Genomic DNA, 14,063 nt, shown 5'->3' with positions numbered 1-14,063 from the left:
GTCAGCAGCCACTACTCAAGGTTGAACTAATGTTCAATCTTGAACTAACATCCACTACAAGCACTGAATGTTTCTTCAAGTTCATTATGTATTCTAAGTCAATCAAGAAGAAATTTGGGAGAGGAGCACTTGGCTGGCTCAGTCAGAGGAGCACATGACTCTTGGTCTTGGGGTGGTGCATTTGAGCCCCATGCTGGGTGTGGAGATTACATACATAATACATAAATGACAATTTGGGGGAAATGAAACCACAAATGAAAAACATCACCTACCGTTATGAATTATGCTTTAACACGCTACCACCCACAACTGAAACTTACAATGAGGCATATGCCTAAGGACCTAAGGCCAGAATTTTGAAGTAATGCTATGTAGACAAGAGAAATCAAGGGATCTATCTAAACCAGATTCTGCCACTAATCAAATGTATGACTAAAATCTCTGTGAACCTGTTTCCCACCCTGTTAACATAAGGATCACTACATCCAAGTCACTCTCAACTAGTCATCCAAGGATGAAGTAATGGGAAAGTACTTTTAAAGTACTATTTTAAAAGCATAAAAGGCCATACCCCATACAAATACAAGTTACTAAATTCTAAGATGTTAACTTACTGGCCATTAAGAAGATTTATTAAAAACAACGTCCTTTTGGGAAACTTCACATTTCAAAACTTTTTATAGATTTATAAATCAGGATCTAGGGGCATCTGGGTGGCTCAGTTAAGCAACTGACTGTGGCTCATGTCATGCTCTCACAGTTTGTGGGTTCGAGCCCCACAGCAGGCTCTGTACTGTCAGCTCAGAGCCTGGAGTCTGCTTTGGATTCTGTGTCCACCCCCCTCCCACTCCCGCCCCTCCCCTGCTTGCACTGTCTCTCTCCCACTCTCTCAAATATAAATAAACATTAAAAAAAAAAAAATTAAATAGGGGCACCTGGGTGGCTCAGTCGGTTAAGCGGCCGACTTCAGCTCAGGTCATGATCTCGCGGTCCGGGAGTTCAAGCCCTGCGTCGGGCACTGTGCTGACAGCTCAGAGCCTGGAGCCTGTTTTGGATTCTGTGTCTCCCTCTCTCTGACCCTCCCCCGTTCATGCTCTGTCTCTCTCTGTCTCAAAAATAAATAAACGTTAAAAAAAAAAAATTAAATAATCAGGATGTAGTGATTTCTCCCCTAGGCTCCAAATTAAGAAAATATATATTTTACTAGCATATTTGCTTCACAAAACAACTAACAGAAATGAAGTTTTTCTCAGTTACAACAAGGTTATACTGCACAAGAATTTCCAAAGAATTAACCTCAAGATTATTAATCTATTACTCAACATGATACACATCAAAAAAATGTATATGTTAATATGTATATATATAAATACCTCAAAGTGTCAAGGATTGGGGTGGGAGCAATGACTGCCAAGGAGCAAGAGAGAACTTTTTAGGATGATGGAAATGCTCTGTCTTAATTGGGATTTTGATCACATGGGTGAATGCATTTGTCAAAACTCATCAAACTGTACATTTTAAATGGGCACATATTGTATGTCAATTACACCTCAATAAAGTTAGTTTAGACACATTAAAAGTCTATCCTATTCCCTTAAACTAAAAAAAAAAAAAAATCACTCAGTTGCACCATGGTCTCAAGAACTTGCATAATGAGATCTATTGCAACAGGTTTGAAGATTTAACAAAGAGGATGTCAATGGCCAAAAAAGTCAACTCATGACCTTCCGGCCTCAGGGTTAACTCAAATTAGAAAAAAATAAAAGCAGCATAATCAGGGGGTAAAAATGTCAGCTTCTTATAAAAACCAAAAATGCTATTAGTTAGAAAGACACAGTGGAAATAGCACAGGTTTGGAGCCTTTCAAACCTAGGTTAGAATGGTTATAGGCTGTTAAGCGTGTGACCTTGAGAGCCCTCAGTCTGGAGGCTCAGTTTCCCTTTCTGTAAAATGGGAATAATGATGGCTTAACAGTTTGTCCTAGGGCATAGTTAAGTGCTCAGTGTATGATATGCAATTCATGATACTAATGAAGACCGGAATTTAGCGCTGGCATGCAGATCTAAGACCCCTCGGTTTTCGTCTAGGGGAATCGTGGCCACTTATCGCCCTCCGCCAGGCTTCATTTCCCTCCATACATATCCACCCTGCTGCTTCTCTAGTCCAGACCGCCCCTCTCCCGTGCAGTTCCCAGGGCCTGCGCCCCACCTCCCGGGCCCCCACCTCGTTAAGGAAACGGGTGATATCGTAGACTCGCCCATGGATCACCAGCCATATCTCCTTCATGGAGTTGTGCTTCGCCACCTCCTCCAATCGATAATAGGTGACGGAGGTCTCGACCCCTTGCCCTCTCCCATCGTTGCCGCTTGCTTCCACAGTCGCCATTGGGCCTGAGACACCTCTTCTCCACCACTAACCCGGTTTCCAAAGCTAACTTCCTCGAGGCTGGCCCTGAGCTCAGCTCTCCCCGGCTTCCGTAACCAGGGCCGTCGGTGGGCTCCTGGCAACAGCCAATCATGCTCCCGGATAGTTCCTGGTTCGTTTTCTTTTCACCAATGAAACAACGGATTCAGTTTTAAGTTCCACCCACCCCTCGCCCGATCCTTGGAGCGTAGGCCTGGTTCGAGGTCCGACTAACCAATCAGAATCGCCCATCCCTCCAATCTCACCAATCACATGCAGAGATTTTGCAAAGACGCCTAACGGAGACGGATAGACAGGTGTTAAGCAAGAGAGGTTTCACCTTCACTCCGCGTTGCCGCCTGCACAGTGTGGGAAGAGGAGGCAAAGTCTCCATTTTCCTGTTTCCTTCCCCTTCCCTTCCTTTCGCCGTGGACCTCTTGAGTCACACGAAGCTTGTTTTCCCCCACCTCTTGCGCGGCCTGTATTTCAGGGCGGGTCTACATCTTTGTTTGCAGTCTTCAGACTGATCTGTTGTTGCCCGTCTAAGTCTCATGTTCCTAACCAATAAAATGAGCAAGATAACCTCATCCCTGCAGAGAAGTTTGGCCGATTAAGTGAGGGAGTGTATCTCTACAGCGCTTGGCACAGTAATCATAACATAAATAACAGCAGTGCTAGAAAAAAGGGGGGGGGCATAATTGGCCTAAGGCCATGGACAGGTAGGGTATGGCGTATCCCAAGTTTCTGACAGTACTGAGAATCTGACTTTTTTATACATCAATTATATCTTAAAGTTGGGAAAGGAGATCTGATTTTTTTTTTTTTTAAACGTTTGTTTATTTTTGAGAGAGAGAAAAAGAGAAGGAACAAGCGGAGGAGGGGAAGAGAGACAGAGGAAGACGCAGAATCCAAAGCAGGCTCAGCGCTGTCAGGGCAAACCCTGGCATGGGGCTCGAACCCATGAACTGTGGGATCACCAGAACTGAAGTCGGAAGCTTTACCGACTGAGCCACCCAGGCGCCCAGGAGATCTGAATTTTAAACAAATTATTTGGTGATCAGAACATAGCTATGCTATTTTTGTTACCATGTGTTATAAAATAAAATTCACCTCAACTGTTCCCAGCTAGATGTCCCAGCATTTTGGAGTTCCAGCCTGGTTGATGTGCATTATCCTAAACTACTCTTTTTTAACTGCCATCACAACTGACATGTAATGTCATTTTCATCATGTCACTCTCCCAGACTCTCCACAATCCATCCCAACCTCTTTTACTAATATTTTCCACCATTCCTTTTATAAGACTTGTGTGCCAGCCACTGACTCCTAAATCTGCTGGTAAGAAAACCATTTCTGTGATCAGATCAGATCCACCCACCTTCTTCCTTCCAAAGCCTACTCACTTTGAATTCCTGGGATTCTTTTTCACAAATTCTCCTGCCATTCCAAGCTCCAGTGGTCCCATCTCCTTACAGTACCTCAACATATTACTATTTCAGGAATCCCCTGTATCTGTAAATCTTAACTTCCCATAGTTACCTCCCAGATGAGACTGAATCATGAGAGAAATCCCATATGACTCAGGCTATTCCACAAACTACATTCTAATATTTACCTTCATTTCAGAGATATTTACTGAACATTTACTGTGCCACAAGTACTGTGATAGGCTCTGTGACAGTAAGATAACATAAGAAACAAGACTTTCGAAAGAAACAAAAATATTTACGTCTACATAAATTTATCATGGCAAGAGGAATTAGGATCACAATTTAGCTCATGACCTGAGCTAAAATCAAGAGTTGGACAGTTAATCAACGGAGCCACCCAGTTGCCACAAAGTGTTTTTTAAATTAATATTTAAATTTCCATTTTAGAATTTCAAACAGGTACATTGAAAGAATAATAAAATGAACTCCCACGTACTTTTAACTTAGATCTACTAATTGTTAATATTTTTCCATATGTGATTTCTTCCATATCAAATAATGTTAATAATGTTGTTATTAATAATGTTAGACCAAAAATAAATAAATAAATAATGTTAGACCATTTCAGAACAAGTTGCAGATGCTATGACCCTTTACTTTCAAATAATTATGTATCTCCTAAGAATAAGAACATACTCTTACGTAACCCTAGTATGATTTTCAAATTCAGGGAATTAATATTCATACAAATCCTGGATCATGTATTGTATTTACTTATGTCTCCTTAGTGTCCTTGAATCAGGTACATTTCTTCAGTCTTTTACTTTGAAAACCTTGACTTTAAATTTTAAAAATTATTTTAGAGAGCGAGAGCAGGGGAAGGGGCAGAGGGAGAGAGCAAGAATCTTAAGCAGACACCATGCTCAGTGCAGAGCCCAATGTTGGGCTCAATCCCACAACCCTGGGATCATGACCTGGGCCAAAACCCAAGAGTTAGATGCTCAATCAACTGAGCCACCCAGGCACCCCAAGACACTGACATTTTTTGCAAGTATGACCTGAGATTGAATTGGATTCAGAAAAATATTGTGGCCTAAATGTATTGATTATAAGTTCATATTCAAAATTACCATGTGTTAGCCAGAAAGTCCAGCTGGGAAGCCCTGCCCCTGCCACTCACAAACTTAGTAATATTAGGCAGCTTTCTTGATCTCTTTTTTTCCCAAGTGAATACCCAACTGTTCCAACACGATTTGGTGAAAACATAATTCCCCAATGAATTGTTTTCCTATCTTTCTTGAAAGTGCCTTGTCCATATAAGTGTGGGTCTTTTACTGAACTTTCTAGTCCGTTCCAGTGATTTGTCTGTCCTAATGCCAATTCCACACTGTCTTGATTACTATAGTTTTGTAGTAAGACTTGTAAATCCTTCAGTTTTGCTCTTATTTTTCAAAATTGTTTCTGCTATTTTAAATCTTATGTATTTCCATATAAATTTTAAAATCAGTTTGTTGAACCAAGTAAAAAGTTAATGTCACCAGTGATAAATCATGTTGATAGCATGGTATGTGATGAGGAGACCACTTTATCACTATGACATTCTTCCCAAAAACCCACAACCGCAGTGTAAGCATGAGAAAAACATTAGGCAAGCCCAAATTGAGGGGCATTCAACAAAATACCTGACCAGTATCCTCAAAACTGTCAAGCTTATTAAAAACATAATAAAACAAGGAAACACTTAGAAATTGTCATACACCTAAGTAGACTAAGGATATGTGACAACTAAATGCAATGTAATATCCTGGGTTGAATCGTAGAACAAAAAAAAGAACATTAGGGAAAAAAACAGTGAAATCCAGGTAAAGTAACTAATGTGCCAGTGTTGATTTCTTAGTTTTTACAGATGTACGATAGTAAATGTAAGATGTTAATATTATGGGAAGCTGTCTGAGGGGTATACAAGTACACTCTGTACTATTTTTGCAATTTTCTTGTAAATCTAAAATTATTTTTAAATCAGCCTGTTAATTCTATAAATCAGCTTATAGACGAACATATAGAGATAAACATATTAACAGCCTTGACTCTCCCAATCCACAAACGTGGTATACTGCTTCATTATTTGAATCTTATTTTAATTTGTAGTTGTTGGCATAAAGGTCTTTTGCATCTTTTGTTAAATTTATTCCTAAATGTTTTACAAATGGGAGTTATTTCAGTTTTCAATTGTTTGCAGCTATAACAGAGAAATATAATTGATTTTGTACATTGACTTAGTATCCTGTGATCTTGCTAAATTCACTTAGAGTTCTAGTGGTTGTTTTGTATATTTCTTAGAATAACTTTTGTAGCAATCATGTTATCTGCTAATGAGACAATTTTACTTCCTCCTTTCTAATCTGTGTATTTTTTTTCTTGCCTTATTTCACTGGCTGTGACTTCTAGTACAACATTAAATAAAAATGGTGAAATTAGCATCCTTGCCTTGTTCCCAAATGTAGGAGGAAAGCATTCAACTCTTCCATGAATAAATATGATATTGTCTATAGGTTTTTCAGTTGATGTCCTTCATCAGAAACAAGGCAGAATTCCCCTAGATTCCTAGTTTCCTATTTTTTTTTTTATCATAAAAGGATATTGAATCCTGTCAAATATATATATTTTGCATCTTTTGGGATGATCATATGATTTTTCCTCCTTTGTTGTGTTAATATGGTGAATTACTTTGAATGGTTTTCAAAAACTTAACCATCTTTGGGGCACCTAGGTGGCTCAGTTGGTTAAGCATTTGACTTCGGCTCAGCTCATGATCTCACGGTTCATGAGTTGGAGCCCCACGTCAGGCTCTGTGCTGACAGCTCAGAGCCTGGAGCCACCTTCAGATTCTGTGTCTCCCTCTCTCTTTGCCCCTCCCCTGCTCACTCTCTGCCTCTCTCTCTCTGTCTTTCAAAAATAAATAAGCATTTAAAAAAATGTTAAAAAACCATCTTTACATTCTTGGGATGAACTCCACTTGGTTATGATGTTAGCCTTTTCTATATATTGCCGGATTTAATTCACTAGTATTTTTTAAAGATCTTTGCATCTGGAGTGCCTGGGTGGCTCAGTCAGTTAAGTGTCCGACTCTTGATTTTGGCTAAGGTCATGGTCTCACAGTCGTGGGATTCAGCCCCATGTTGGGATTTGCGGGCACTGAGTGTGGAGCCTGCTTGGGATTTTCTCTCTCTCTCTCAAAATAAATAAACATAAAAAAAAAATCTTTCCCTCTATATTCATGAGGAATATTGGCTGTAATTTTCTATTCTTGAATGCCCTTGATAGTTTTCTCCAAACTTTTTGATACTTACTGAGTTACTACAGCTAAGTACTGTGTCAACATGAGTATTAAACAAAGACTCAACACAGTGCCTGCCACAGAGAGTCCTCAGTAAATGCTGGCTATTTTGGTGTTATTGTTTCTAGATGCTATAAATAAGACCCACCTTCTAAAGAAACTTACTAAGAGAAAGGTGGCACATATAAAACATTTTTATTTATTATTATCGGGGTTCCTGGGTGGCTCAGTTGGTTAAGCATCCGACTTCGGCTCAGGTCATGATCTCACTACTCGTGAGTTGGAGTCCCGCATCAGCTCTGTACTGACACCTCAAAGCCTGAAGCCTGCTTCAGATTCTGTCTCCGTCTCTCTGCCCCTTCTCTGCTTGTGCTCTGTCTCAAATATAAAATAAAACATTTAAAAAATATTTTTATTATTACTATTATTATTATTATTATTTTAAGTAGGCCTCATGCCCAGAGTGGAGCCCAACGCAGGGCTTGAATTCACAACTCTGAGGTCAAGGCCTGAGCTGGGATCAAGAGGTGAATGCTTAACTAACTGAGCCATCCAGGCACCCCACCACATAAAACATTTTTAGCATTAACATTTTACTTTTGCTGTGTCATGTACTAGAAAATCTTCTCCCTGCTCTTCAGGGGCATGATCCAAAATTTATCACAGACAACAGTAGGATCAGTGTGTGAGTACTGCTCCAGGGAAGTCCTTATTTACCTTGCAAGCTCATTCTACTGTTTTTGTATAAATAGTGGAATTGGAACAGGAAATTCTCAAGGAAAACACTGTGCGTGCTCCATGTGAATAGAGCAAGAAACAAGGATTCTGTCTCATTTTTTGCAGACATCAAATATACCTCCTGTGTTCTCATTCCTTCTTTCAGGGGCTGCAGGGGTCCCCTTTCCTGTTCCAGGCATGGAATACGATGAGGTGGCCCTCAAATTTGTTCTTGCCCTTCTCAATGTATTATGTTCCCCGCCAGAGGGAAGACAAACTCTTAAAGCCATCATAGTCCAACACTCTTCTTCCCTTCCTAGGGTCAAGCCTGGGTCATCCAGTGTCAGGGAAGCTTCAGGAAGTTGATGCAAAGTTAGAAGCCCATATCCTCCAGGGTATGGTTTTGGGGAGGGTTTGCTTGCAAGCATCCTAGAGTTGTTCCAACCCTCAGTTCAGCCAGACCTCCCTGGCCTGTTGGGTGGACCCTCCTGGAGCTAACCCAGGACCATCCTACTCAGTCTTATGCCATTGGGGCCCAACCCCCAACAGCCCAGCCCAGTCTCATTTCTAGAAACGAAAGAAACAATCCCTGTGTAAATAGCCATTAACAGGGATGCTTTTCTACCCTGGGTTGATTTTCTTGGCCTCAGAACACCAACTTTTTTTTTTTTCCTGCTGGTATATGTTAATTTATTCTTAACATGTAATAAATGCATTCACATGTTTCAAAAAGAAAAAAAATGTGTGTATAAATAGATGTGTGTGTCTATTTATAATAATGTGTATATAAATATAAGCAAATTACCCTTCATATGGGATGTATTGATTTACACACCTACCCACAATGTGTGAGGATGTGTGCTTTTATAAAATCTTACCAATAGTGTGTGTGATCAATAGACCAATAAAACAAAACAGAGTCCTAAAATACAATCAATGTATTGTAGGGGCAATGTCCAGCTGGTTCATTTGGTAGACATGTGATTCTTGATCTCAGATTCATGAGTTCAAACCCCATGATGGGACTAGGGATTACTTTAAAAAAAGAATAGAAGATGCGGTAAAGGGGCGCCTGGGTGTCTCAGTCAGTTAAATGTCTGACTTCGGCTCAGGTCATGATCTCACGGTTTATGAGTTCGAGCCCCACATGGGGCTCTATGCTGATAGCTCAGAGCCTGGATCCTGCTTCAGATTCTGTGTCCCCCTCTCTCTCCCCTTCCCCCATTCATGCTCTGTCTCTCTGTCTCTCAAAAATGAATAAACGTTAAAAAAAATTAAAAAAAAAAAAAGAAGACGAGGTAAAAATGTTATCTTAAATCACTGAGGGAAGGGGGGGGGGCTTTTACAGTGCTGAAACAAAATAATAATTAAATAATGTTTTTCCAGGAATTTTTCCAGAAAAAAATTCTGGAAAATAATAATTTGGCTACATATCCATTTGGCAGGAGAAACTCTAGCCTGATCAAAGATTTAAACATAAGAAATAAAGGAAAAAAAAAAAAAAGACTATCGGGGAGCCTGGGTGGCTCAGTGGGTTAAGCGTCCGCCTTCGTCTTACGGTTTGTGATGATCTTACGGTTTGTGAGTTCGAGCCCCATGTCAGGCTCTGTGCTGACAGCTCAGAGCCTGGTGCCTGCTTTGGAGTCTTTGTCTCCCTCTCTCTCCGCCCCTCTCTGCCCCTCATTCTGTCTCTCTCTCTCTCTCAAAAATAAATAAACATTAAAAAAAAATGATCATGTTTCCATAAACACAATTTCCTTTAGGATGGTTTTGCCCTAGGAATTCTCCAATTGTCTTTGGTCAATGGTCTTTATCCAGTCTGTTGAGGATGAGTAGCAAGGCACATAAAGTTACTTTGTGATTAGATTAACTGCTAATATATTTTTAAGATCCTCTTTATTAAGATATTATTTATGTGCACTAATATACTTTGTATTAACCATCATCCACATGTATTTAAGTAGAAACTTTCTCATGGGTGAGGCTGGAGAAGTAAACAATGGCTATGGATTAACTGATAATTTTTTTAAGATCTATTTATTTATTTCTGTGAGTAATCTCTACACCCAACATGAGGCCCGAACTCACAATCCCTAGATCAAGAGTCACATGCTATTCCAACTAAGCCAGCCAGGAGCCCCTAAATGGTACATTAAAATATTAAGATAAGGGACAGTAGAAGGGGCAATTTTTTAATTTAATTTTTTAAGTCCCTAATACATTCACATAGTTCAGAACTTAAAAAAAAAAAAGTAAACATCTCAATAAAAAGTCTCCTGCCCGCCTTTTCTCCCCATTTTCCATCCGCCCACCCCAGATGATTATTTAATAATTTTTGTGTGTAACCATCCTGAGTTTCTCCATGAAAATGCTAGTAAATATAAATATTTATACTTAGCTTACTCACTTTTATAGAAAAAGTAGCAAAAAAACATACAGTTCTGTATCTTGGTTTTTTTGTTTGTTTGTTTGTTTGACTTAATGACATCTTAGAAATGTTTACATACTAATACATAGATAGCTTCCTCATTTGGTTTTACAAGCTGGATAGTTTTCCATAGTTAATGTTCATTGTTTGATATGAATGTTTCATAATTTAACTGGTCTCCTACTGATGGAGATTTAGATTTCCAGTCTTTTGAAATTACAAACAATGCTGTAATTAATAACCTAGATCTTACATCATTATATACATGTAGAAGAAGAAATGGGACTTCTAGGTCAAAAGCATACACATTTGTAGGGTTAGCAATTTGCACCAGTTTATATTTTCACTGGCAATGATGTAAATGACTGCTTCCTCACACACCCACAGATAGAGTATGTTATCAAAGTGTTTGAATTTTACCAACCTGACATTTAACTTTAAAAAAAAATTTTTTTAAGTTTATTTATTTATTTTGAGAGAGAGAGAGAGAGTAAACATGAGTGGGGAAAGGGCAGAGGGAGAGGGAGAGAGAGAATCCCATACACAGAGCCTGACTTGGGGCTCGATCTCATGAATGGTGGGATCATGACCTAAGCCGAAACCAAGAGTCAAATGCTTAACCAACTGAGCCACCCAGGTGCCCCACAAATCTGGCATTTTAATAAATGATATCATACTATAGTTTTGATTTGTGTTACTCTTCTTATGTGTGAGGTTGAACATCTATATAGTTAAGATTCAGAAAGGAATTTATCAACTTTCTATCTAGATCAACTCCTGAAAAATAATCCTAATAGCCAAGAATTTCTTTTGAGATGAGGTGTTTTATTTCCTACATGCCAAGCATGAGTCTACCTTAGGGGATATTCCCTCTACCTGGAATGGTCTCCACTCTGATTTCACATTCAGATTATATCTCTCTAATTTCAAGTTAAATGTCACCCCCTTGGTGAAGCTTATGTGAGCTGCCTCATCATAAGTGGCTATCCATCCTGTTTTCTTTCTCTCCATAGAACTCATGGCTACACATAATATTTTTCTGATTTATATGTTGATTGATCTGTTTGCACACCATGGTTGTCCAGTATTTTGGCACACAGTAGGTGCTTAATAACTATCTGTTGAATAGATAAATGCCCAGCTTCTGGAATGAGGGAGAAGGGGTTAAGTTTCTAAATAGAGTTTTCTGAAACTTGAGTGTGGGAAAGGAATTTGGCCTTGCCACTGGATTAAGAATGCCTACGGGCAGCCCCTAACCCTGGAACTTTATTCTTAAAGCATTTTAACTTCATGCTAACTTTGAGCCGTGGACGTGAGACCCACCCATGGTTAAGTTCAGGTTAGGTTTGGGACACTGGGATATTTTCTTTCATCCATAATCACTGGATCAAGGCCTATAAATCAAATAGTTAAGACACAAAACACAAACAAGGTCATAATTTGTTTCTTCCTGCCCTCTGTTTTTCTTGGCATGGAAAAACTCAAGCTTTTCCTGACTGGGGATGGGTAATGACACTGGGGGGTGATTCATTAAAAGTGGCCTGAGTAACTGGCCTTTTATTTCTTCTCATTCTTTCCCTTTATTGTCCCAACTCATGTAAGGAAACACATTGAATAAAATAATTCTCTTGCTGATAAAGAACTTTCCCTTGACTCTTTGTTCATTTGCAGTTATATGTTCCCAGAATCAAAATCTTAGTGCTAGGGAGGCCAAAGTGGCTAAGGGTAGAAGCAGTGTATATTTCTAATAGAGAAGGAAGGCCAAGAATCCTGGCTTTTTTTTGTTTGTTTGTTTCTAGAGAGAAAGAGACAGCATGCTCAGAAGGGACAGAGAGAGAAGGAGAGAGAGAGAATCCCAAGCAGGCTCCATGCTGTCAGCGTGGGGCTGCATGTAGGGCTCAATCTCACAAACCGTGAGAGCATGACCTGAGCTGAAATCAAGAGTAGGATGCTTAACCGACTGAGTCACCCCGGTGCGCCAAGAACCCTGGCTTTGGAAGCCACTGCTTTTACCTCCTCTTCTTAACAAAGCTGCCTATTCTATTAGAAAAGTGTTCCAGTCCCCAGGGAATCTAGCAGGAGTTAGGGAGTCCCTTATCTCTAAATTGGGTGTCACAGTATCAGTACTTTCCTCTCAAATGAGTGCCTTTAATGTCAACCATTCCTAAGGCCAGAAAAGAGAAAAGACAGTGATAACAACTAAAAATATTCAATTTCATAGTATTCAATTCAAAATATTCAATTTCATAGAGCATAATACCAAGAGAAATAGCAGAGTATACTATATTCATCTTTTACACTCCACACTGCTGTTTTATTTGAAGTATTTTTATGTTTTTTGTAAATAAAGAATAAATTCTAAAATATGTAAAAAAAAAAAAAAAAAAAAAAGGCTGGACAATAATCGACCAAAAGGCTAACAATAGCTATATCAGGGTTGAGGGCTTGGAGTCTATTTTCATTTTCACGTTTGTCCTCGTCTGAATCTTTTTAGTTCTTTTCACAGATTGTGCGTTACTTTTGTGATTAAAAAGAAGTAATAATAAAATGTGCTTTTATTTAAGTTGGTTTGTGTGCCCTGACCTCCTGCACCTCTCTGTGGAAGCGGAGCAATTTATTTTCCAAGAGGTGGGCATAGAAGGGCACGAGTGGGACTGCGATCCGGGTCAGGGCGAGGCTGTGGAAAAATACCAGTGATGCCTCACGCTCAGCACGGCTCTGGTGAAGGCCACTATTAAGTCACCCCTCCTTCATTCTCTTCCCCCTCCATGTGAAACAATCCCAGTTCCTCTCACCTGTTGTCGTAAATCTGTTGCACATCTCTGAGCCTGCTCCTAGCGCTCCACCATCCCTGTGGATTCCCAAGGCCAGCAGCTCCTCCATGGGGGACGCGTCTAGGAAAGGGAGAGCGAGAAGATGAATCTGTGGGTCTCTGATGTTCTAAATTGGTGGTTCTTCCTGACTTTCGAGAAGGGACCTCAAAAGACAACATGCCTCCCACCTACCGAGGCTCTGGTCAATTAGGGGTCTAGGTAGTCAGGAGATGGATTATCTGCTAATATGGCTAGATGCTCGGTTGGAGAATCTGGCTCAGTAGGATTCCTTGTACCCTAATGAAACAGACTTTCCTACCAATCCCGGGCAGCAGTGAACAAGGCGCCCTCCCTGTGAGGAGTAAGACAAGAACTTGTGCTCCCTCCCAGGATCATAGTCCCAAGACACTAGGAAGAGGAATACACTGGTGACTCATGCCTGGTTTCTCCTAGTGTTCCTCCTTCCCTAAGTGCAGAAGGAGAGAGGCAAAAAGAGGGGCCTGGACATGAGTGCTGATGACCCTCTGCAGGAAGGAAATACGTGGAGTGGGAAGAAAGCATTCTCCTCTCCCAAAGTTCTTACTATTTCTTGGATTATAGAACACTTTGAGGATATGAAGCAAGCTATAAACCACCACCTCAGAAAAGTGCACATATGTCCTGGACTTTGCTGGTAATGGTTTATATCTGCCTGTCTTTCCCTTTCTTCTAGAACCCCCATTTTCCTCAGAGGAACTGTTCCTCTTCTAGTCTCTGTGAAGCTATGCAAGCTGTCAATCAGTATGTTCCACCTCCCCTCGCTTACAGGTGGGACATGTGATCCAATCTATTCAATCAGAGAAGCTCATGTCCCTGTGGCAGGGAGCCGGGTGGGGCGGGGCGGGGGGTGGTGCACGTTGGGGAAGACCCCTTGTTATTAAAGGAATATTAAACTG

General features: G+C 40.2%; 2 protein-coding genes across 4 annotated transcripts in view; both read right to left on the bottom strand.

Annotated features, from left to right (window-relative positions):
* LOC125916301 (cytochrome b5 type B) overlaps window positions 1-2,481 on the bottom strand; it is a 37,464-nt gene extending 34,983 nt beyond the window's left edge. Inside the window, exon 1 of one of the 2 annotated variants that reach the window (XM_049622451.1) lies at window positions 2,224-2,481. In XM_049622451.1, the coding sequence (XP_049478408.1) occupies window positions 2,224-2,385 (162 nt within the window). In that variant the 5' untranslated portion in view covers window positions 2,386-2,481. The remainder of the gene's footprint in view (window positions 1-2,223) is intronic. The other variant, XM_049622450.1, reaches the window with a different exon arrangement.
* NIP7 (nucleolar pre-rRNA processing protein NIP7) overlaps window positions 1-14,063 on the bottom strand; it is a 91,945-nt gene that overhangs the window by 17,403 nt on the left and 60,479 nt on the right. Inside the window, exons 5-6 of one of the 2 annotated variants that reach the window (XM_049622455.1) lie at window positions 13,111-13,209; window positions 7,349-7,544 (exon numbers count right to left, since the gene is read on the bottom strand). In XM_049622455.1, coding sequence (XP_049478412.1) covers window positions 13,150-13,209 — 60 coding nt within the window. In that variant the 3' untranslated portion in view covers window positions 7,349-7,544; window positions 13,111-13,149. Of the gene's footprint in view, window positions 1-7,348; window positions 7,545-13,110; window positions 13,210-14,063 lie in introns of those variants that run through there. The other variant, XM_049622454.1, reaches the window with a different exon arrangement.

This window comes from Panthera uncia (genome assembly GCF_023721935.1).
Source record: "Panthera uncia isolate 11264 chromosome E2 unlocalized genomic scaffold, Puncia_PCG_1.0 HiC_scaffold_20, whole genome shotgun sequence".
NCBI lineage: Eukaryota > Metazoa > Chordata > Mammalia > Carnivora > Felidae > Panthera > Panthera uncia.
This window is presented reverse-complemented; position numbering and strand designations above follow the sequence as displayed.